The following is a 25,479-nucleotide window of genomic DNA, read 5'->3' as shown; positions in this document are numbered from 1 at the left end:
AGGACGAAACTAAACATTAAGACGTTAGTCCCATAAAATGGATTCTAAAACCTGAAAATTCTATTCCCGTTCCAATTTAAGCAATAGTTTAAAAAAGAGCCTTCAAGGATACTGGAACAGTAACTGACCTGTTCAGATTACTGCAAAATCTGACAGCAGTTTATGGTTTTGAAGTGGAAGTGGTCAATGCATACTACGGCTGGTATTCTTGTCATTCATGAACGAATGCAGATACTTGTGAAATCCCTCCCTCTCTTCATTCCCATGAAAAATAATTAATACTGGTTAAAATCATTACAAAAAACATCATTTTATTTTCATGCATCTAAGGTAAAACACAGAGTATTTGTATAAAGAGGTAGATTAAAAAAAAGAAAACAGATTCTCCATTCTTTGTCACTTTTATTCAGTAGTTTGTTTGGTTTTTTTTTTTTCCTTATTTTCTCTTTTTTGGTGCCAGACATGGCAAGGAGTGATTACAGTCAACTGTTTATTAAAACATTTGTTGCAACACAGACCCCCTTTACCACTGACCCCAAACGGACCCATTTCATGTGCTTTATTTTGTTTCTTTTTTTTCTATACACCACCACCAAAGCTAGGTGGAGGGGGATGAAAGGGAAAGGGGGAGTCCAGGAGGCCAGGAGGAGGAGGAATGCTACAAGCCACAGCAAGAATGAGCTGTATTTAATAAAAAAAGGGGGCCACGAATGATACAGTAATGAGGTTACACAATTAAATTCCATAGCATGATTGAAGGCTTTCCCTGTGTTTGACGTCATCACAATGGAAGGCATAAAAAGTGGAGTAAACCGATGTTGATACAGTCCAATCTAGTCCATTAGGCAAGATGGTGCAAGTAGTCATTTAAATTAAAAAGTGCCCTATCCTCACCTAAATGGCTAGCAGACATGGAGAAGAACGCAGTGACAGATCAACAGAGCTTTCTCCATGTAGCTATAAAAGTGTGTTGTCATATGGCACATTTTTAAACACTGGAAAGGGGTGCCATAATGGACCTCTCATTCTCTTTCGTTTACAGGTACAAATGCTAGATTCAACTATTTCAACTATGCAGGAAGTGGACTCTTCAGGTAGGAATGCCAACCCTAATTCATTTTGTCTTGAAATATATACAAGTTGTTTGTAGTAGCTACAGCAATGATGTTTTCCTTGGGATGCCAGGCTGTGTGTAGAATCTTCTTGTTGAAGTCTAGGCTGTCAACACTGATTTCATCCTTCTTTCGCTTACCACTTGCGCATACTTTACGTGGCTTCAAAACCGTACGGGGTTTATTGTTTTCCCGGGATGCCTCTAAGGTGATGTCTCGCTTTGTGTTTCTGTCAAACATTCTGAAGAAGTTGTTGTAAGATCCCGTCATGACAATGCTGCAGAGAGGGGGAAGGAAGAAAGTAACAGTTCTGTGGAAAATAACCTCTCTTTTTATGAAACCCGAGGGTCCCAATTAAGATCATGCCTTATTATATAAGCAGAAAGCAGGCGTCCTTGCCCATACCTTCTCCAATCTAAACTAAGGCATTTGAATGTTTTATAGATTATTTTTTAAAACAAAAAAGGAATCTTTTTCCTTAACTGGACCTTTTAAGGTACACACTTTGTTATCTAAGCAGTTCAAGTGTCATAATTCAAATCTGCTTCTCATCCTCACATGGGGAAGGGATCTAATGAAAGCCAAATACATTAGACTTTTAGCCACATAATTTTAGTTACGGCAAGTTGCGTGAATTTAGGTACTAACTTACCCAGTTTGTGACAATACCTTATAGGAGATCCTTATTTTATATCAGCTTTTCAGTAAGACAAATATACTTAGAAGTTTCCCTGTCCTTCCTTTGCCTCAAAAAAAAACATTTGAGCAGACAGATATTGAGTAAAAAAAAAAAAGCACTGACAATACTGATAGGGATACCCTGAGCTCATTTAGATCTAGCAAATAAGCAGTTCACGACGTGATTAACACAAAAGCAATAGCTATCTTAAACGGTATTACTGGCTAGTCAACCATGCCGGAGCGAGGCAAACTTGACAACTCATTGTACAAAAGAAAATTTCTAGAAGTTCCCCCCCCACCACCAAGTTTTCTACCTTTTGACAAGGCAGCTTAAACAGAAAACAGACACAGGTTCCCCAATAGCCCTGGTGCAGATTCTTACAGGTAGAGCGTACAATCAGACAACAGCTTTGAGTGCATAGGCCTTATTCCCATACAAATCATTCCAAAGGCAGATCATAAGAGACAATGGGGGGCGGCAGCGCCCCAAAAAGATAAACACTAGGGATAATAAACCTAGTGGATTAGGGTACTGGTAGTATTTCACCAGTTAAAGTTTGCAGAAAACCACCTTTAATCTTGCTGCTTCACCCATCTCTCCTGTTTAAGCAGCTGGAACAGTTGACTTAATATTTCATTCTGGCAAAGTGACAAAACTCAATTTCTAGTTAAACTCTACAATTCTTTAGTACATTAAGGCAATTCTCTATAATCCTGTGCTACAATTTCAAGGGTTAAGTATACATATGTTAAAGTCTACTGAAGTACTAAAATATTATCCCTGAATAAAACCAGACAGATATTTGAGGTCATGCTTCAAGTTGCTCATTTTAAGAAAAACTTGGAAGGGTCTTAAGTGCATATAGAGAATAATTAAACTTGCCTGTCTGATCCATTCCAACAGCATTCAAATTTGTCAAAAATGCAATCATTCTCATACAGTGAACAAAGTTTACTTCTGAGGTATTCATGCACCTGGAAAGAAATTAGTGAGATTAACTGAATGAATACTGAACTTGCATACCTGTAAAATAACCTTCATAGATTCTGTTCCAAAAGTAATTAAGTATCTAACAGTGCTTACACCCTATCCCCAGGAGGGCACACAGCTCCCTCCTCTGACTGTATGGATAAAGAGCAAAATGAATAGGTGCATGAATTAACATCTGCTCGACAGAGATTTCAAATGAACACAAATAACAGCAAGTGACTTGGGGTAGGAAAGAGACATCGTCCCCAAACCTGGCAATTCGTCAAAATACTTGACCTCTCTGAGCAGTTATCACACACTCACTACCCTTTTAGATACCTGAAAGGCTTTATCAGACCTTGCTTATTTCGAAAAATCATGCCTTGGTGACTGATCTTCCTCCATATGATGAAGAGGATCTCTTCATAAGTTTTCTTACGAAGAAACCACCACAGCAATTTTCAGTGCCAGCTAAAAACATTTTCTGCAAAGGAAGTGTTTTACCTCCTATTTTCTCCAGGAAAGAACAGGAGAATATAAAGTCAACTGAAGACTCTAAGAGAGCTATGCTGTCTCAGGGCTGAAGATTACCCTTCCACATTTCCATCATGTAAAACAGAGGCTTTTTCATACCCAAACATAGTTTTGGGTTCTGCAGTCAGCCTGCAAATAGCAAGATCCTTTAGCACTTGCGTGGAACCCACAAATCTCATTGATGTTTTGCTTTGGACATAGTGATCTATAGACAAAAACTTAACTGCCACATCAAGACTATTAGTAAGATGCAGTATGCTTCTAGGTTTTAATTTCTAGTCTACATCATCTTCACTGAATACCTGGTATGTTTCCACAGGTCTATTTTCCATATTTAAATCCCAGATCTTCACTGACAGGTAATCTCTAGTCATCATATATCGACCACTATGGCTAAATTTGACATCAGATATGGAAGAGATAATTTCAGAGAAAAATGATCTGTTGCTAGGATCTTCTGGTTCTTCAAACACTGTATAAAAAGAAGATAGGCATTTCAAGAGGTAAGTTAATGTCTCTTCCAATACAAGATACACCCAAATTAGGTTAACATTTTCTCAATAAGCTTGCCACGTTGGGCTACTTTGCCTGCATTATATACAATAAGTTTCAACAAGAAGGCCTTATAATACAATTTCCATACTCTGAAATATTTTATTTTCGTAGCAAGTCAAGGTCAGCTTCTAAATAAGTGAACTACTTGCTAGTATTCAGAGTCTTCATTCACACATGTAAGATATCAAGCAGCAATTACAGACCAAACTCAACTAGTACTTGACCTCCTGAAGTCTGCAGAAAGCCATTCTGACTCCTATCGTCTAGGCAGACTCCCCAGCTTAAGCTGCTAATAATTTTATTCATGACTTCTACTGTGGCTAAATATGAATCTAATCCTAAGATTTATTTAGATTTTATGTTTTAGATCTATTCAATATACTACAGAAATCCAATACAAATATATACACACATGCTTCAGCTTTTAATAGATTCTTATTGAGAGCTTAGTTTCATCTAACTACAAGATATCATACTCCACAAAAAGACAATAAACAATGCAGGACAGAACTTACATTTTGAGTGTCTGTCACAGAGCGCTGATGCTCTCATATCACAGAGACGAATCGTTCCTTTACTGCTGCTGTATACAAATGTATTACAGCTGTTTGGATGGAACTCTGCAGCTGTTATCACCTCTGTGAGCTCTTCCATGTTGGCAGGTTTAATATCTACAATATCTACAGCATTTTGTTAAGAAATTTTCTCCAGTTTTCATTACGTGTTTTTCAGCTTTAAATGTACTCAGCAATGTTTCTCCAGTTCACCAAAGTACATCTGAAATAGCCAAAAAGAATCAAAACAAGCCAATAAAAGCAAAATCATGCTTGGAATTTATAAGTGGAATAAGACATCCATGTCAAAGTCTGTGGGACCCAGTCAAAAACTGGATAAAAAGTCAAAATTAAGTTCCACAATTTGTCTAGAAAACAAGACCATAATGCTGCATTCTGTATCTGTTTGAAGTTAATTCTAATAACAGCTCAAGCCTGCTTAATTTTTTGCTCCACTTCAGCAGTAATTAATTCTATGCTCCATATATGTCACCCAAGTTTTTTCACACAGAACTTTATTTTGCTTAAATTCTAGTTACGTTACTACATTATAAAGAAGGCATGTGCAATTTCTGCTCAGGATCCTGCTGATTTGTCCACAAGCCTCTGCTCCCAGCAATGGGACTGAATACATGTTTCTGTGATCCTGCTGCCTGCAACGTTTGTAGGTGCACATGTGAGAGGGGCAAATGGTTAGGTTAGAAGGCAGAAAAGAATACACGTTGTTGAGATAAGGATGGTGAGATAAGGACAGTGCTTCTGACTTGCTTCTTACTGCAAGTCAAGACAATTTTCACAAGATAGTGGTTTTTTTTTCTTCTTTTTTTTTTCACCATGCAAATGACTACTTCTCCTTATACTGCTCATGCTGAGCTACCTCTCCAGAAGTAAAAGCCCTTACAGCTACAACGGAGAAACAACCGGGTATGGAGAAACATGCTACACAAAAAGCTCTTCATGAAAGGAAATAAAATCCAACAGTTTTGTTGCAACCGAACAATACAAAACCCATACAAAACAACACAAAAAAAAGATACTAAAACTTCTGTCTGTAATTTCTAGGTGCCACAGGTTAATCCGCAAGTCATCTGCAGATAAGTACGTTTCATAATCACTATTAATGGAGATGGAATTAATGTGATACGTGTGAGCGTTGGCAAATATTCTTCGCGGACTAGCTTCAACCATGAGGTCCATGGGCCTGAATACTGGCACCTGCAAAATACAAAGGAATGGAAGTTTGAGATGCACGTGTACTACAAACACATTGGCAGCCATAATCACAGCCCTTCAATAGACCAAGCCAATTAAAATATCTCAAAATCACCTCAGAAGTAAATGTTTGCCAACTGGCATCACAGAAAATGTAAAGTTAATAATCTGGGCAGTTACTCACTGAGCCACAGGCTAATCTCAGTTCCAGGTACGGAGGGAAGAGGAGAAATCACTTGAATGTGGCTAATTCACAGAGAATGAACTACTCACCCGTAGTGTTGTAACTGTAGTAGGATCCCTATACCGTCCATCTTCTTCTTTTAAATTATAACCCTCTGGTCTCTTGTCCCTTTCACTGATTTTCCATAACTTTATTGTTTTATCTGAAATAAAACAGCCATAATTCAAAATCGAAGCTCTAGCAAAGATACTAGTCTTCACAGCTGATGCACTTTTAACACGAAGCCTTCAAAGAAGACAAGACCACCTACATGTACCAAAAAAGACAAAAATACTGCTTGGCAAAAACAAGACAAGATAAAAAGCATTAAAAAAACCTCCTCCACAGTTTGTTCTTTTTATAAAAGTTATAGCAAGTTTCAGTTAGAATCAGGATTGTTATGAATGACTAATATAAGCTCTCACACATACGAAGGTACTGAATGACAGCTCAGCTAAGCCACTTTGCTATAAAGCAACCATATCAGAAACGACTAATACATCACCCCACGTTGTGGGGCTTCTGCATCCAGGCAAGCCAGGACAGCAGCAGAGTTACACAGCATAACTCCTGTGTAGCCGCATCCCTAGATACTTGCATTTAAAACCAACTTGCTTCCAGTCTTTTGAAAGTGGAGAGGATTAGACAAAATCCTAATAGCAAACCTATGTAACAATAGGTTACCGTGCAAAATTAACTATTAAGTCATAACTTACCATTTGTAGACAATAAAAACTGAGCAGCATTTTTCTGGGGTAACCACCTAATTTTGTTGATCTTCTCTTCAATTTCTAAACTTTTCAAGTAGTCAAACTCTGGTTCATGGCTTTGAAAGGTACTGTAAACATTGTATTCTCCCCTACTGTGAGACTGGGTTTTGTTCTAAAAAGAGAATTAAACGATCAAGATAACGTATGCAATGTATAGAATGCTTTTCAAGGCTGCAGGCAGAAGCCAGAACTAGATATTTATGCAGCAAGATATATAGGCAGGCTGCTAATTAGCATAAGAATAGGTCAAGACCTCTACACTCTATTGTTGCCTATGCCAGATTTGCCAAGAGTATCATTTGGTGTACAACTTGCCTTATTTTAACGAGTCTGTAGAAAAGACGAAATGAGGATCATCTCTTTTGCAAGAACTTGATTAGAGTTTCTACTATTTTGGCTAAGAAAGCATCAGAGAAAAGACAGTTATCACAGCAGCTTTTGATTCCTAAAGTTTCCAGAAATTCCCTCAGCCACGTGAATAGTACCTACACCAAGTTCTCATGTTAACTCTGAGCAGCTGAACTTACAAACTAACATTTTGCCTAAACATTCTAGGCATGGTAAATTTTGTTTGGTTTTTTTTAAAAAAAAAAAAACAAAAACTCAAAGGCTTCACCATTCTCTCATCTTTAATTTTTCTGTCTTTGTTTTTTTAAGGATAATATTCCCCAGGAGAAATACACAGCCACACATATGGCTAATCTACTCTGTGGGTACATTCAGCTTGCTAGGCACACTGTGGGAATCCCATGTGCCACCTCTAAATTTATACAAGCAGCTCCACTATTTTGGTTTGTAATCTCCACATTCTCTGAGACCTTCTAAACTGCTTAAGAAGCTTTTTCTTCCTCATTCGGGAGGTGAGGCGAAAAAAGCTTTGGCATTAAAAGTCACACCTGCAGTTAGCCTGTTCAGGATGAAACGGTTTGGGAAAACAAAAAACCTCCAAACTTGCATAATTCCTCTTTCAAAAAGCTATGTTTTAGGCAGTGGCTTCCCAACACTGATATTGCACTGCATGTGCTGAACCTTAAATTCCCTCCAATAGGTAAGGTGACAGAAAACTGGAACTGTTTCTGAAATAGTGCTCACTAGGTGTACTTGAAATTAATTCAAGCTTAATTTTGTGATATATTCCTGTTCCACCCATTTCAAGAGGTTGCACCATCAAATGCCTTTCCTGTGATACGTTCCTGACCAGGGACTTTGCTCCTTCCTTCTCTTGTGTCTCGTGTCCATCCATTCATCTCATCCCTAATACCTCGCTAAAACATACTTCTTGATATGATCCTTGCTAGCCCACATTTGTCACATTCCTTGCATCATCTTCTCTTGCTTCATACCCTTACATTAATAGCTGGCAGGAATTCTTACATTTTACAATAAGCTGTGGGGGAGGGAAAAGTGGAAAAAATGCTTAGAAATAAGATTTGGCACCAGAATGATGTACCACACCTATCAATTATACTGGCTTTCCCACCCTACAGAAGGGAAGGAACTCTGTTCTCAGTTTCAGTTAGGTCTAACAAGTTAAGCAGGGTCACTGCATAGAACAGGCGACTTCTGAAGTAAACCTATTGTGCTTTAGGAAACGCTGGTCATGACTGAGGGAACTTTCCTTCAATTCCATACTTACCATAAGGATTGAGTCTTAAATATACTTCTTGTGTATTCTAGTAAAACTCTACAGGACTAGAATAATACACAAAATCCATCCTTCAGATAAAAGCAAGATTTAAACCATCAGACCGTTTCATGGCACTCCGAAAAAGGAAAAAAAAACCCAAACCAACCCCAAAACACAGCAAGCAGAGGTGTTGGCTCAAGTGCCTTATGTTAAATTCCGATTTAGGTAATTACAGGCTGCCTACGCAAATTCCTCCTTCAGTTTCAATTACATACAGTATTCATTTCCTGCGTGATACTTATGCAATGTCGCTTGCTTTGCGTTGCAGAAGGGCTGCCACATTCCAACCCAGAGGTGGCAGCATTTTGGCAGTGTGTAAAGCTACACAAGCTTGTATAAGTCTATACAGAGAACTTGTCTGTATGTATGGTCTGTAAAGCACTATGGAATGCAGTGGGATAGGAAGGTGGCACATAAGTCCAACTAAAACACTTAATTGTCTTGTAGACACTTTTACATATAAAAGTTGCTCTAGACAGTAGCGCATATGGCATAACTAACCAGTAATGCATTAGGGATCCAAGTCCCCATTGTTCATTCCCTAAACACCGAGGAGCCAAATTATGCCAAAAACAATTCTGTGCAACTTAATCTGATAACCCAGGTGACTGTTACTATACCTGGACTCACAGATTGTATGGATATGAGCCATGGGTTATGCATGAAAAACTTAAGTAGCCATTTAAAGACAACTCACTTGAGAACAGGCAATTAGCTATTTAAGCTTTAAGCTACGTTAAAGTAAAGGATCCATAAATGATGCAAACTAAAACTCAGATTAAAAAAACAAACAAACAAAAAAAAAACCCAACAAAAAACCAACCCCCCCCCCAAAACCCCAAAACAAACAAAAAACCCCCAACCAAACCACCAAAACCACAAGAGTTAGGGCCCAAAACTGCAGGAAGATTACAGTAAGGATACTCTACATACTATGTTCATCTCAGACTCCAACCAAAGAAACTCAGAAGAGGCTAGTCAGTCAGGAATGTCCCACTAGATGGCACCAACTGACCACAGTGAAGGCACTGCACTCAAATTGCCTGGCACCAGCAGACAGCAACTTGTTCTGGGGAACTGAGGAATTCTTAAGGTTTAGGATTTTTAGAATTTAAATTGAATGAAACACTAAGGAAAGAAGTAGCAACATGATTTTTCTAGGCAGTGAGATGACAAAAGTGACTTTTTACCCTCTCCCTGAAATAAATTCTAACCAAGTCAATTTCTAACTATGGCCTCTGTTAAAAATCAAGCACTCCATCTCAGCTTTCCCACCAATAAAGTGGGATGAGAAACCCTTTCCTGGCATTAGAAGATTTGTCTGCAGAATTCTGAAAAGACCAAAAGAACAAGTATAAAATGAAAAGATACCTTTGCTACTATGATTATCTGATTTTACCTGATTGATATCAGAATGGAAAAGGACATCTTAGGTCACAACTACATACTCACTTAAGGGAAAAATTTTATTTCCCTAACTACAGTGACATCTAAAATAATAATTACAGCCAAGCAGAGTCACTGTAAAACAACTTTAGCTTCCCCAAGGTCTTTGTGTGTCCTGACCCCCTCTTTTTTTCCACTTTAAACACCATTTAGAACACAGCTAAAGAGCATTTAAAAAGAAATTAATTTCAAACAGTGTCACAAAGTTCTCAATTTCTTCACTCTTAAATTCCATAATTTTAATGACTTATTACACTTTGTGTAAAGTTTTTTATGAAAGCATGCTCCTTTTCTTTAAAAAGAGAATGAATAGGAACAGAGGAGAACATGAAATATCCTTGAAGTAGTTAGCACTTACCTCCTGCTCCTGTTGAAAGATGACAACTCTGCCTCCTTTGTCTCCTGTTGCTAACAACTCTCCAGAATGGTTAAATTCTACTGTAGAAATTATATCCGCTGCATAGGGACAAAAATAAAGCCCACAAATTAATAATTCTTCTAAATACTAAGTGGCCAAGAAAGCTACGATTATAAGTAAAAAGAAAATGCATACTTCAATTCAGTTTAAGTATACTTATGTTATAAAATACATGTAGAGATTTCTTAAAAAATATAGAAGTATTTTTTTTTAAGCTAAACAATTGAAAACCAGTTACTAGTTCACCATGCCAGTTACAAGTTGTGTTATGCACTAAATTGTTTTTAAAGGTTTTATCATCGCTTCTTGAAACTGTTTTTCTGTTATGACTGCTACTCTTGTATAATACAGAAATGGATTTTCAGTATATACTCTAACAGCAGAGACTCAGAGACTGTGTATGTACATATTCCTACCTTTACTTTCTTCATTCTTTCCAATAGAAGATTAGAAGATTTAGAGACAATCATTACCCATATGGTCTCTAGGCTTTTTTTTTTTTTTAAGGACTCTATACACATTTGACAATGTAAAACCTATTAGGGTGGAGATGTTCAGACATCAGTGTCTAAGGAATGCAAGGATGTGGAACAAAAACAGCTACAGAAAATTAGGAAATAAATTCAACAGACTGTCTCTAAAAATCTGAGTATCTCTTCTGAATGAGGAAGGTTTACATTACCACAAGTATTTTTTTATGAGGTGCTAACATTAAATTGTGAATATATGTTGACAAAAAACCAGTCATGCCTAGTATCAAATCGATCTGTCCATACAGCAAAAATGACAGATTACAACTTATTAAGCACAGCAATTCACTTTTTCAAACACCACCCCCTCGCCCCCATACTTTCAAATAGCAGAATCAGAAGCCAAACTTTTCTTTGAATGCCAACTTCAAACTGCAAATATAATTTTCTGTAGAAGAAAGTACCGGAGATTTTCACCTATGCAAGTTGTTAGGCTACTCACTGTCACGTCAGTCTAATGTAGACAAACAGTTATGCGCATTTTTTATTGGATGGTTTCTTCATTTTTAAAAGAGAGAGAGTTTAAAAAAATTTGGTCCCAGCTCTACAGACTGAAAGCTACCACTAAACAAAAGCTACCCAGTCTGAATTTAAACAGACACTATTGTGCAGCCTATCACGGAAGCTATCTTATCATAGACAGCAAAAGGGTTATTTCATTTTGAAGAAGTGAAACATGCAGGATTTTCCTCTTATTCATTTTAATACCAAAATGAAACTTACATCATTCTGGGGTTGTCCCAAACACATGGGCGGTGGCCCCTGAGGACATTAGCAAGCTGTTCTTTAATAACTGCATTACACAGCAGCGACAAGCACGCAGCTTATCTGTCCGAAAACTGCACAACGCAAAGACAGCCTAAACAAGCAGGCCAAACTCAGCTGCAAAATCCTCAAACAGAGGCAAAAGATGTGGAGTCAGATTCCTGGCACGAACAAGTATGTACAGCTCAGTTGTGTTTTCTAATACACAACACAAACTGCCATATGACAAAGGATAAACGCAAGATTATCCTGTCTCCATCGACCTCCCTTGCTGTGATTATCTGGCACTGCTGAAACACAAACAGGCTGAAATATGATGTAAGCTTGTATGTAGATAAACCAGGATCCGGGTCACACATAGGAAAACCTTTATTTCAGTGTACACGTGTTTTTTTTCTTTCTTGGAAGGTGGCGGTTACTTTAGTCATTCATTAATTTGTGAACAAATGAAGTGATTTATCTCACATCTGCAAGTCTTAATTAACACTGCATACCATTCAGATGAAAATATAGCATTCAATATGTACCCTTCACAGGTGAATAGGGCATAAAGGTAACATAGAATTAATCAAATACAGTATGCAGAAAGAGTGAAGGGCAAACCAAGCAATCTGATTTTGACTATTCCAAACAATGCAAACCATGTTGTTGTAATTCTCTAAAAGGAGAGAAGCTTAAGGAAGTTATCAATTAATTGACAAAAAACAAGGTAACTCCTCTCAATAGTGAAAAGTATACAGAATTACTATTTTGAAAAACAATGATATTTAACATGGCAAGCTAAGCCAGTCTTAGAAGATAATACAGCAAATTATCAGCAGATCTGCATGTGTGCATGTATGTGGAAGGAGAACAGCAAAGAAAAATCTGCCTTATAAATCTTATATATCCATCTAAGAATAGATGGATAAATCCATCATATTTGGTGAAAGTCACTTAAAAGTTTTACAGGGTTCTATGATTAGAACAGGCAGCAACAACAGCCAGAAAAGGCATACATTAAGGGATAACGCCCCCATTTTCTTACATCTGCTGATGTAACATATATTGTATTTCATAATTATACAAGTCTCCTATATAACAGAAATCTAACCACTTCTCTGTAACAGTTCTAGACATTCTCACTTTTTGCATTTATTTTAACTTGCAAGATCATCCAAGCTTGACATCAGCAATCCCCAAGCTGACACAAGTCCCGCTTTGTCTATAGGCTCAACTGCATGAACAAACTTCCAGTACTGACACCCCCACACCTCCAAAAAACCCTGCAGGCTCCGTCAGTGGTGACAAGGTATTTCAAACTCTCCAGTGCCTGGTTCACACTATGCAGAACATCTTTTCAAGTACTTGGATCAGTTTTTTATTAGAAACAAAATATATTCCTTAGCAGCTATCACATAAGAAAATTAGTAATAAGTTTTTAAACTCAAGATACATCTAAAGAATCTGATGTGCCTTCTGCACTGTAATCTTGGACTGTTCCCTTTCCAAGGACAAAACAAACATGCTAAAAAAGTAGGCAGAAAAATTATTTCTGCTTAACTAGTCCCAAAACAGGGCTGAGATACATATTTTATACAAAAATCAGTACTGGAGACCAAAGCAACCAATCACACATTTTAAATCCAGTAACTCACCGTTAAGAATATTGTATTCCCATACCTTGGTCAAAGAAAGAGACAGACATCAAGGCACTGGTGTTGAACTGGGCGGATTTAATAGTGTTTGAGAATTGACAGGGGAAGCATTTCATCTTCTGCAGTGCACTGATTCGCTTGTGTATTTTCATCTGTATTAACACCCTCGTTGCCAAATAAAATCAATGTTATCCTTTTCTTTTCAAATGGTAACTATAATTCCCGTGATAGTTACGCATAGGGTTATTTTAGTCCTTCAGCACTGCAACGAGCAAAAGAGCATCTACAGAACACGCTGCCTCCTCCCTGCCTCCTCCCTTTTGTGCATGCTATTTTCGCTACAGTCTCTAGGTGGGAGTCTCGCAAACACAGAGGGCTGCTCTCACTGCCCAGCAGCTTGTAAATGATCCTTTCTATATGCAAAAAGCACTACGGAGGAAGACCCGAGGGAGAAGCAGATGTATAGGTGCTCTGTTGTCACCAATACCAACGGCTTTTGGAAATGTGTGTTCTATTGTTTACCACGGAACTCATTTCAATGCCCTCCTCTTCAAGCACCAGTATCAAGAGATAAATAACCACCAAAACCTTATCTGATAACCATACCCCTCACAGGATACAGTTAGATAGCATTATCTGTTAAAACACTTCCACAAAGTTACCCGTGCCTTGAGAGAGCAAATTCGTCTCTCTCTTCTCCCCAAGCATCTTGAGCAGTCTTTGACACCAAGATGACGCGTGACATTTCAAGTGCTGAGATTTTAAAACACTACAGGGCAACATCAAACACACAAGATGAAGACATCATTCTGAAAAAAAGCAAAAAACAGGACAGAAATGCGTATCCACATTCCTGTAGTGCTCCTGCAATACTTGTACTAAGTTTCTCCCTCTTGCATAACTTGCGATGCACAGCTCTGGGGTTACCATAGTGTTTAAAAGTACTTCTTTCTACAGATGTATACAGTTGTCCTTTGGTTCCACTTCAATATCCCTTCATAGACACTTACTGTTAACACTGTAGAAACACTCCTGAGACTACAGCATACTTCCAAATAATGGTTTTCACTGATCTGAAAGCAAAGAAGGGGGGACCACGACAACAACACACACCAAACCCAGAAAATCACCTCTACAACCTGAAGTGCATTTATGGCCTTGTGCACGGACATCACCAAGGCAAAGTGTTTTGCAGCAGGTTGAGTGAAACGCTATGAATCAAACACAGAACTGCTGTTACAGTTTCATCTCTACCTCAAAGAAACAAAACACACTACAGCCAAACCAAGCCAGTGATCTTAAAAATCCCACCAAATTGTCAAGAGAGGCTTCTGGTCCCTGAGCTACCAGCACAGGCCAACAGGGCCAGAGTCTGCTGTCCCAGGAGCCCTCAAAACCTCCTGACAGTCCTCGCAGATACAGCAGCTACAGTCTAGTTTCTTGCAACTGCTGTCAAGGTTGCTTTTTCTTCTGCACACGATCTTTATTTTTCACAACCTGCTCTAAGCTTTTTATGTATTGCTTCAAGGATACATCTTCACTTTAAGTGCTCCAATAAAATCAAAACCACCGCAAGGTCTGGACACTTACCTTCACTCAATTCAAGTAAGACTAGCTTTTCCCATGGTAGACATGGAGACAGGAACCTGGAGAACCAAAGGAATCAAAACAAGGTGTCTAGCTTTGACAGAGAACGCGACAGGGGGAAAAGAAATTTATCTCCCAGTTTTGATAACACTTCAAGCAACATGTTCGCAGTTCACCATGTGAATGGGAGACATACCAGAAGCTCCCAAGCAATTCTTAATCAGTAGCTGACACACACTGCTGCTGATTAATCAACTCACAAGGTAACAGCCACTCAATGCAACCCTAACGCATTTCCTTGCTGGCTTCTGAAGAGAACCACCACAATTTCAGAATTTTAAGTCAATATTTACTACACCAACTTTTGCTGTTTTGAGTAATTGACCTGTCATGTTAGGCAGGATTCAGATGGTTTGAAAAACTGAAGCCCTGGGCCACTGCACTTAGGAAAGATGACCAGTTCAAATGAAAATAGGGAGATTACGCTGTTGAAAGATAGATGACTAAAAGAATCCGACGCATCTTAAATGCCCTTTCCCCCGATAGAAGAAAGCAATGTTTGAAAAAAGAAAACCTCAGTGACAGATATTAAAAAAACATTTTCACAGGTTGGGGGCCTTCCACACTTCTCAGTAAATGCTGAACAAGAACCACATATGCTTTATCACAAGCAAGTTTTCTGAAATATTGGAGAAAGGGTTGTGCTGAAGTTTTACCACTGTCGACAAGTCTACAAAACAAGGGAATAAAACAGCTTATCAATCCAAACAAGCAAAAAAAAAAATGCTGTAATCCTATGACTTAGTTCCAGAAGGCCCATTATGAACCTGAAAAGCAATTCTGTATTAAATTTGTTTCCAATAATAGAATAAAAGGTATTTTATTAGTACAGAAGAGGCTATCTATTTTAATGTACCATGAACTTTATATAAACTCCGCTTATAAAACATGCTTGGTAGGCAAAACATGTCACCTACTCTACAGCAGCAAGTCAATCATGGCAGTGAACAAAGAGAGTCTTTATTTCACCAGACCTAAAAGGTTTCTGTGCGAGTTTTTAGAATCACGTTGATCTGCTGCCTAAGCAGAGAGCAAGTAAATCAGTATGTTTACACAAGTGGAGCAATCTCCTGACGTTTCCAAGGACTGAACAAAGAATTGTAGTATTTAAAAAGCATTTTGGTACTTCTTCATTGTTTATACACCTTCCCAGTGGCTCAAAATACCATTTCTGGAATTTTCCAAAAGAGCAATTCAAACAAGTCTTGTCCATAATGTAGAACAGATTACTTGTAGGTTGGTAATTCTATCTTAAGGATTAAAAAGACAATTCACTGACCAAATGTGGAGCCCACTTCCTCTGTTTGCCAGCCTTAAGTATAGAAGCAGCTATTTTGATCAAACTAAACATCAATTGATAATTTCAACAATACTTCAGAAACTGTCTGGAACAGGAAACATCAAGAAACCAACTTTTAGGATTATTACTAAAATCCAAGGAAGCTCAAAAAGCCTCAAATTGAGGAAGCAGCACAGGAATGGATAAACATAAAGACAGCGAAATATCGGAATTCAACACAATTAATGAGCATACCTGAGCCATTCTTCCTAGATTATGTCTAAGGATATGTCAACATGCTCAAAACTGAGGAAGAATATCTGTCCAGGAGAACTTGCAGACCTTAAGTGTCTAGAAATCACTTGTGAATTGTTTGGTGCTTTCTAACCCAGGGTGAAGCACAAAACCTTCCTGCTTCAGATGACTAAACAGATGCAACTTTCAAAAACTCAAGCTCGTGCCACAGCTAGTGACAGAAAATTGTGACATTTATTTGCCTTTCTTATTTCCAGTAATGATTTTGGTTTGGAGTTACGTACTTCATTGTGGGGGAAAAAACCCCAAAACACTAAGGAGAAAACAAAAGCTCCTCCAAGGCTTCAAATATTTTAAGAAGCTATACGATGCGTTCTGAATGTCTGAGTCATCCCAACATCACCCCATTATTTGCATGATTTTGATTTACCACACATATTAAGAGTCCTAATATATTGTGTGTTAAGTCTCCGAAGCTAGATAGTAAAGTGTTAATCTCAAAGTGAACAGGAAAGCTGTTAAATAAGATTAAGAAAGAGTGACTGTGCATGTGTGTTTGCAGAGAAGAGAGCTCCCAACACAGAACAGCAAAACTATAGGCACCAGGGAAGGAGTAAGAGAGCAAAATGGCAAGCACTATTAAGTACTGACGGTATAAAAGAAAACGCCCTCTGCATTCCAGCCTCATCCCTAATTTATGTATGTAGAAAGGGGGAAGGGACCACAAGGATTGTATACTTTAAAGTTACCATGACCAGTTTTACTATTGACTTCATTTCCCTTTTCTTCATTCACTTTCAAGAGTGATTCTCTGCATTCATTCCGTCTCTCAGAAGTGACTAGGCAACAAAACCAAAGGCAGCTGGGATAAGGCATTCCTACTGTTCAATTTACTTCTCAAGAGTCATTCCGCAAGTCCTTTAAACAGATCTCTTCTTTACTAGGAGACAGCATTAAAAATATATTAATTCCTCAGAAACATGAGGACAAGATGAAATACATGCAACACAGAAGTAAAGAAAGGGGTTACCCCTGTGGCAAAAATTCTCACTCCTGTGCTGTGAAGCATTGCAAGAGCCAGCTGGTTACTTGTTCTCTCCCAAGTACCAGTCCTGCAACACTGCTGAACACAAAGAGCACATAAAGCTCTCCTCCTTAACAGGGAGGGGAGTGGAATTTGTATGATGGCCAGCTAGCTTCACACTGCTGCTGGCCCTACCAGTGTTAGAACACAAACATGCAGGAGCCGAAGACGCAGTTCAAGCAGCAGACAGTAATTAAGCTGGTCTTGTTGGCTTGTGCAAATCTGGGAAGCCTACACACAGGGAGAAGGATTTACAGAGTGTTCTCTAGCATCCACGTTCATTCCCAGTGCTCCAGGCCCTGTGATGCTGAAAATAGAACACAGGCACTCATCATGAACTCATCATTTTCCCCACTGATTTTGAAAGCGTTCTAGTTCTGTCTGGTAAAGATGTATTTAAGTGTTGAGACTCTCCCAGTCCTATTTACATATGTAATATACACACACAAGATACCAGTCTACAAACGGTGAATACATGTTCACCTAAAGTTCACTACATAAACTACTCACCCTAAGTAAAATAACCAAATATAAACCTTGTCAAGCAGTCTTAAAACCCCATAGTTTCCCTCTATTTCTTGGGGTTTCCTATATTCCCATGTCTTGTCTTTTATTCACTTTCTTCTCCCCTTCCCTCTCCAACTTTGCCAATCTTTGAGGAAATTTATCACTTTATAGAACAGGCAAGTCCTACTTCAACTAGGAGTTCAACTTTGGATTTAAAAGCCTGAGTCGCTTACTCATTATTATTATTACACATCTTATTTTTAACTTTCTATTCAGTTCCCTAAAATAAAGTTTGGATCCCTCTTGATAAAGCTCTTTCCTGTAGCTTCCTAAGTTACATTAACATGACCAATGCCTACCTTGCAACTCCAATTCAGTTCACTGTGGGCTGACAGGTAACCAGGGCTCTGCTCTTCAATGGCAAAGCATGGCTCACATACTGTCCTTAAGTACACCACATCCTTCTGAGATTACTCTTTATGCTGTCAAATCTACATACTAGCAGTGACAGTAAGAACTCTTATCACCAGCCTTCAGTAGTAGGAGCTTGAATTCAGTCACTTTTTTTAATTGAAGCAGGAACAATACAAGCTAAGGGAAGGAACCAGTGCTGTAAGGCAACTATTTCATAGGATATATGCGTATTAGAATGGCTTAGAATTTAGAGATGTGTTTATAACACGTTCTTAGATAGTCTAGAGATAATGCAACTTAAGTACTAAGCTCAAAACAATGCTACTCTGTGGTTTTGTAAATTTATGCAAGCAACTATTTTTGTTAAGCCTCAGGACTGCTTCCAAAACACAACAGTCACTGAGCAGCAAACTTCCACTACCTCCCACTGAAATAGTACAGTGATACCAGCCTTAATCTTGTTGCCATCGGTTTTATGTAAGGCTAGTAATTCTCCTAAACAGCTTTACTAGGCTAAATGCTCAGAGAAGAATACACTCCAAATTCATCTGCCCTACACCACAGAAGCTGCTGCTGTCCACAAAGCAATAGTGAGAAGATGACATTAGAATTACAGAGAATAGAACTGAAATAGAAGTGACTCTCAAAACTCTTTACAAGTTGGAATAAAAATAATGAATATGCAGTTGAAGTATTTTACCAAGGTAACAGTAAAGCAGGGAACAGAATCACCATCTACCAAAATACAGCGCATCTCATCTGGAGAAGCAGCTCCCGAGACGTTCAGAAATCTTTAAGTGATCTTAAGTTAACCGTGATATCAAAGCAACATCCTCATTTAAAAACAATTCATAGAAAGCACGCTCTATGTTCAATACTATAATCTTAGTTGTATAGCGAGTAACATACTACACTTTTTAATTCTTGTGTTTGGTAAACGATTGCTGTGCCTCTCTGGGCAATTGCTGTTTGCGGGCCAACATTACTAAGCTTCAACATCTCCATTCCGGTCAAGTTTCCACCATTAAGTTTATCACTAGTTTCCCCTGTGGTCCATTTTCGGACCAAGGGAAGAGGCCAACGAACAAGCACGCCAAAACAGCAACAACTTTCAGAAGCAGCAGAAATCACCACAGGGAACACTATAATCACCACCTTCAACAGACATTACCACCACCTCAAAATTTTGTGAATGATCCCTAACACAATTCAGTTACATTAAGCGGTTTGTTTTTTTGCTAAGCTAACAGAGTTCATTAAGACTGAACTGAAGGCATTATATGAGCAAATCTGCCGGGGGGAGGTGGTGGGGAAGGATCATGCTCGGGAGCAATCACATCTCCAGACAGCACAGTTGTGTTTGCAGACGGCTATTGAGCCCACAACCAAAATGCCACGTAAGTGCTTTTCTGTCCATACATACGCAGTCTCCCCAAGCTTACCCTTACAACAGTTGCCTAAACAAGGTCAGAGTTTGGCACTGCTGGAAGAGAAAGGAAGTTGATTTAAACCTCAGACAACTGGCTTCCTGTCGCCATCTATAGTAGGAAATTCAGAGTCTCCAGTATACATGACTCGAGACACCTGTGGTGGCACAGAGAAAACAGAGATGACAAACTGTAGCAAGTCAAAGCGCTCTGAAAACAGATGCGCTATACGTTAACGTGAACCGATTGGTGCATGCTTCCTACCACTTAAAATGACATAAAATTGCTATTAAGTTTGATCTTAGTGAAAGTTAAAGTATTCACATTAAAAATTAGTATGAGCTTTGGGAAAGAACTTTTATTTAAAACTGTGATCCACCATGGAACTGGTGAAGCAACACCTGTACCACAATTACTGTAACCACCAGGCTACACCCGACTGTAGAGGTTTTATTTCTGCTCACCAAATCTGGCACTGCATTCTGTAATTCCTTTTATGCAAACTTCATTGGAAACCTACAGAAGAAAAAACTCTACAGTATATGTTAGCTGAAACCAATCTTGAACTGATGCCTTGAAACCATTTAATCTGCTGAGAGAATAGTTTTGGTTTTGGGTTTTTTAACCCCAATTTAGTTGTTAATAAAGCGCTTCAAAAATTACTACAAAAAAATCCTCTCACATTAACCTCATAACAACAGCAGAGAGAAGAACGCTCTCTCCATATAAACAAACACAAAGCTGTCTGGGTTCTGGATAAAAACCATTAACCCTCATCACCCTGATTAATTACTTTCTATTTTTAAACCTTAAGGCAAGACACTACCGCAGTTCCTCTCAGAACACTGCACAGGAAACCAATAGGCAAATCCCCTTTCTTCCACTAGGGAAAAGAGAATAAATTGACCACAGCAGTATCTTTGGTTCACAACAAGCTGCAAACCAACGGAGTTTCCAGTCCCTTGTCTTTCCCCTAAGCTAGACATCATCTAGTTGGGAGAACAGAGTAAGGAGCAGTCAGTCTAATCACATTCAGAGAAGTGGGAAACTAAATACATTTACAATAGATCAGTCGAGATGCGAACACCACAAAAAACTACAGCTGCCTTGGCTGCCCATGCTTAGGCACTGCATATTTAACCAATAAGGTTAACTTAGCTCCAGCATTAGTTGATGTAAAAAACACAACACACTGGAACTAGCGAAACATTACTTGTAGCCCCGTCCGTGGAGTCTCCAAGTCCTCTGGGAGCTGCCTTCATCTTTGTATTACTGCGACCCCGGAGGATGTATTCTATACGTACACTTAAACTGATCTATCCTATGATCCTTCCCACCCTGGAATTGAGGGGAGTGTGTCTGTGAAGCTTGTTACAGACCTCCGCAACTATGGAAGCCTATCACTGTCCAAATAATTCAAGCTGCAAGTTACTGCAAAGTGGAGACATCACCAGTTCAAGACAGAGCCATTTTTCAACTCAACACAAGCTAGATCCGCCTGAAAAATACCTCAAATTCAATAATAAGGGATTATTTAATACCTGACAAGAATTCCCTTGAGTCTCTTAAAGGCATCCTCTGCCTTGAAACTGCAAATAGCATTGTTCTGGACTTTTACAATACCCTGTGAAAGGCAACTGAGCCTCAAGGTGCTCTCAAGCACCACCCACATATTTTTAATTCAACTAGTTTCTAGTCTTGGCAAGAGGCCTCCAAGTTTTAAATTGAGGAACAAGACTGGTTTGGAAAGCACCAAGACCATTCCCCTCTTTATATCTTCATTACATAGGTTTAGATTTTACTCCCTGAAGAATACCCAAAAGAATCTATTCAAACAAGCGAGTTTCTACCTTACTCTATTACTACTACAAGCATATTTACAAATATTAATAGATACGCATACGTACACACGGAACATTTTACTAGGGGGAAAAAAGCAAATGATGAGCATTTAGTTTAAATCTCTTAATACACATGCTTCCCCAAACTCAAGTAATCCTTAAAATATGACAGGAAGTGCCTATTTGCTTTTCCTATTCACACTAATTCAGGTCTATTGTTGGCTGAAACAAAGGTCTTTCAACCTGCATCACCCGTTCCCAGGACATTTGACACCAGTTTATTAATATCATAAACATAAGAGGCATAAGTGGCAGAAATCCAGACCCACTCCTGGTACCCGTCTTAAATAACCTTAGAAAGGCGGGTGAATAGTCTCACAGGTCGTAGAACTACAACATTTATTCACAACTAGGAGCAAGCAGTTAAAGGTCACAGCTTCTCCTCCAGCCTGTTCTTTGCAGCCATTGCAATGCTAGAGAATAAAAAAAAAAAAAATTAATAAAAAACCTCAAGTCTATCCACAAGCTTTCCTCCCTCCAACCAGCAAAACTGGTCTGCTTTTAAACAAAAAAGTAATCAACAGCAAATCCAACATTTTGGGATTTTTAAATACCAGCCAGCTGTTCAGTGTGAAAGCTATCCTGGGGTTCAGTTTTCTGAACATCACAAAAGTCAGCTGCTGAGAGCTTCTAACCTGTGAAGCTTAAATCTATTTTCAGGTGGGGAAAGGGGAAAGAAGAGTGGCCCTCCTACTGAGGATGTGTCACACCTCAGTTCAATTGATTTGCATCAATTCCCTTTCAATTGCAATGAAAACTCCTCTTCGCTCATGGTTATGATTATCAAAAAAAGCTTGTGAACAGTAGTTTCCAGCCTCTGGATAACATCACCTTCAGAGGCTATGCACCCCTAAATTAAGTTGCTATCTATCGCTCCATCAGAAAGGATGTTTTTGATGTGAAATATAAACAAAAAGAACACAAATACGAAGTAGAGAAAATATACTACCTAAGCAACATCTGTGTTTAAAAGCTTAAATGCATTATAATTCTTAATTGATTCCCTTTGAAAGCTTCATCTCCCAAATAAAAAGCGACCTGATATTTTAGATCCCTGGCCTAGGCTGTTTGTGCCCCACTATTGTCACAGCATGCATCAGTTACACTTAACCTGGAAAAATTAAGTGTTCCTGTTTAGATGCAAATAAAGAAGCTCAAAACCTTAGCCTTCAATCAAGGGCACAGAATTCTGGCAACCAAAGTTTATGACAGCCCAGAACAGTCGTATAACCAAGCCTTCCTTGAGTGGCTTAAATACACTAAAAAACTGAACACAAACACGTGTGCGTTGGTGCTGCAGCAATGAAACTCTATTTAAAAACAAATTTACTTTTTTTTTAACCCCAAGTGAAATGTTAGCTGAAAAGTAAGCCCAGTAGAATATGAAGTCTATGGTTGGTTTGAAGGGGGAATCTGGCAGTGTCAATGTTCTCTGCTTCTATAGTTTATACTATAGAGAAAGCATTTTAAGTATTACTGCAGACATAGTGTTAACTTGACTAAATGACACAAGAAAAAGCTTCCTCCACTTTGAATTTTCCCGTTTCAAACATCTACTATCACAGGGATTGTGCCTTTCAACCATACATTATCCCTTTAAGCAAAGTAATCATACTAAGCAGTACGACACACAATCCACCCTAGTTATATTTCCATTACAGAAACACTGTTCAGCCAACAAAACCCACACTGATTTATGAGAGGTCTTCCTGGACAAAGATGACAGAAGGGTTAAGTTATATTTGTACTGTGTAGAATTTAGTTGGGAGCTACTTATCATTTTTGTCCTCCGTACAACACATACAGATCATACATATCTAATTACAGGGGAACAGATTAACTCGAGCAGGAACTAACTTCACGCCCACAACTGATTCATATAAGATCCCTTTAGGTGCCTGAAGGTTCTGTCACTATCACTCACAAAACTGAGGGACTTACTGAGCAATATAAGGAGAATCGAGACAAAAAGGCTTATAAATAACAGATTTCATTATTTCTATTCCAACACCGCATTTGTCTAGCCTTAGCACTCTGGTACACAACTTGTTCCAACATATTTTCTGCCTGCAGAGCTTTATTTTACAATGTATCATTAATACAGCTACAGCAAAACTGTTTCTGCATATCTAATTTCCAAGAAAGTAATATCTCAATTTTAGTACTGCTGAGGACAAAAATTCAGGTTTACCGATTTTCCAGAATGAACTTTATGCTGGAGCAGAGAAATTAAATAGCCTCTGTTCAGAGAACAGCACTGCCATTTCTGACCTCTCTGTAAACACTCCTGCTGACCTGCAGGTAAAGGACATCCTATGCAGAGTGAAGATACAGGAGACCAGAACTCCATCTCAAGCCACTGCTCTCTGGAAAACCTGTATTCTTAGAGCTAACTCACAGTACTATGTACTCACAAGGCTCCTTCCGGATTTATACGTAATGCTTACAGAAGTGCTCCATAATTCTCATAAGACACACTGTGAAATGCAACTTACGACAACACAGTAGGAGCATTCCCAAAAATGCATTAAAAGAACTGGACTAAGTTTTATTCAAGCTTTATTTTTTCCTCACTGTGATAAATATGTTAGTAACGTTATCTATTTTCCAAAAACAGTCTAATTACCCCTTGGAAGCAGAAGTGCTTTGCTGTATTGCCTAGCTCTTTTTATTATACTTCTTAGGAAATTGTTCTCAATATGCCTAGGAGGAATGAAAAAGAATACTCTTGAAAAAAAAAAAAAAACAAAAAAAAACAAGCTCAGAAATACCATCTAGCCCTTAAGAAAAAAAAGTGTCAGCAGTTAAGATGACCAACTTATATCCAGTTAATAGCACAAAGTCACTGCCTTGTATGGGTATTGGGGCTAATTTCCATTCAAAACCAGTGTACAATCCCCACACAGAAATTTTAGGTGCTCCTTCTCCAAAGGTGATTTTAGACATTATGAAAAAAGCCATTCAAGGCTGTGGGTAGCTAAGCTCTCAAGTATATGCTTATGACACTGTACAATCTCCACAGATGAAGGTTTTTTTAATTAACTACTAACAGGACTATTAGGTATAGTTGAAAGATTTGCATGTAGAGAACTTACTAACAAGCTCCCAAGGTCCCGTCAGCCCTATTCTCTGTGATACCACCCTCGTCCTGTTGTGACAGCTGATAAACACGTTTGCTTGATAACCAGGGGCTCAGAAGGACACTGAAGAGTCTGCCACTCAGAGCACAGATTTCACAAATGCCAAAGTTACTTTCATGCTCTTTGATTCCCTTTGAAAGGGGATTTCTGCTTTGTTTTTTTTTTAAAAAAAAAAAATTAGTAGCAACAGGACTAGTAGAAAACCAGCCCAGTGAACTAGGCAGATCACAGAAGTATTTACTCACTACTTCTAATTCACAGAATGTTCACAAGCTTCTCCTCAGGACTACAAATTACCTTACTCAAGATAGCTTACACCAATTATCTGCATATCTACACGAAAGTCGCCCCTGTGTTACTTATTCAAGAGGATGTTCACCTACACAGCACTGAAAAACCTGCACTGCAGAATTAGCTGTGTATTAATTCACATAGCCAAACATCAATCAGTAAAAATTTTAAAAGGACACTTTAATTTGGATGTCTGTTCATTGAAAGAATAAATCATTTCTATTTCAAGTTGTATTTACTTGAACCATTACCTAATGCCTAAAGTCATTGTTTTTTTTTTATTATTTAAAAAAAAACCCCAAATTTAAAAAAAAAAACAAACACAAAAAACTTCAATACTAAAAGGAAAACATACCTGCTTCTGCTTAGATTTGTTCGTTTTTATTACCCTTTTTTCCCCTATGCTGAAGCCAAGTGATTCATGAATCCCTGAAATTAAT

General features: G+C 38.4%; 1 protein-coding gene across 1 annotated transcript in view; it reads right to left on the bottom strand.

The window, feature by feature from the left end:
* Positions 1-385: 385 nt before the first annotated feature.
* The window catches only part of PPP2R2A (protein phosphatase 2, regulatory subunit B, alpha), a 38,340-nt gene continuing 13,246 nt past the window's right edge, over positions 386-25,479 (bottom strand). Inside the window, exons 3-10 of the mRNA XM_009884133.1 lie at positions 10,103-10,200; positions 6,558-6,723; positions 5,892-6,004; positions 5,444-5,621; positions 4,368-4,532; positions 3,600-3,769; positions 2,677-2,768; positions 386-1,389 (exon numbers count right to left, since the gene is read on the bottom strand). Coding sequence (XP_009882435.1) covers positions 1,110-1,389; positions 2,677-2,768; positions 3,600-3,769; positions 4,368-4,532; positions 5,444-5,621; positions 5,892-6,004; positions 6,558-6,723; positions 10,103-10,200 — 1,262 coding nt within the window. The 3' untranslated portion in view covers positions 386-1,109. The remainder of the gene's footprint in view (positions 1,390-2,676; positions 2,769-3,599; positions 3,770-4,367; positions 4,533-5,443; positions 5,622-5,891; positions 6,005-6,557; positions 6,724-10,102; positions 10,201-25,479) is intronic.

This window comes from Charadrius vociferus, unplaced genomic scaffold (assembly GCF_000708025.1).
Source record: "Charadrius vociferus isolate BGI_N301 unplaced genomic scaffold, ASM70802v2 scaffold384, whole genome shotgun sequence".
Classification (NCBI taxonomy): Eukaryota; Metazoa; Chordata; class Aves; order Charadriiformes; family Charadriidae; genus Charadrius; species Charadrius vociferus.
The sequence above is the reverse complement of the archived record's forward strand: the minus strand, read 5'-3'. Positions and strand labels throughout refer to the sequence as shown.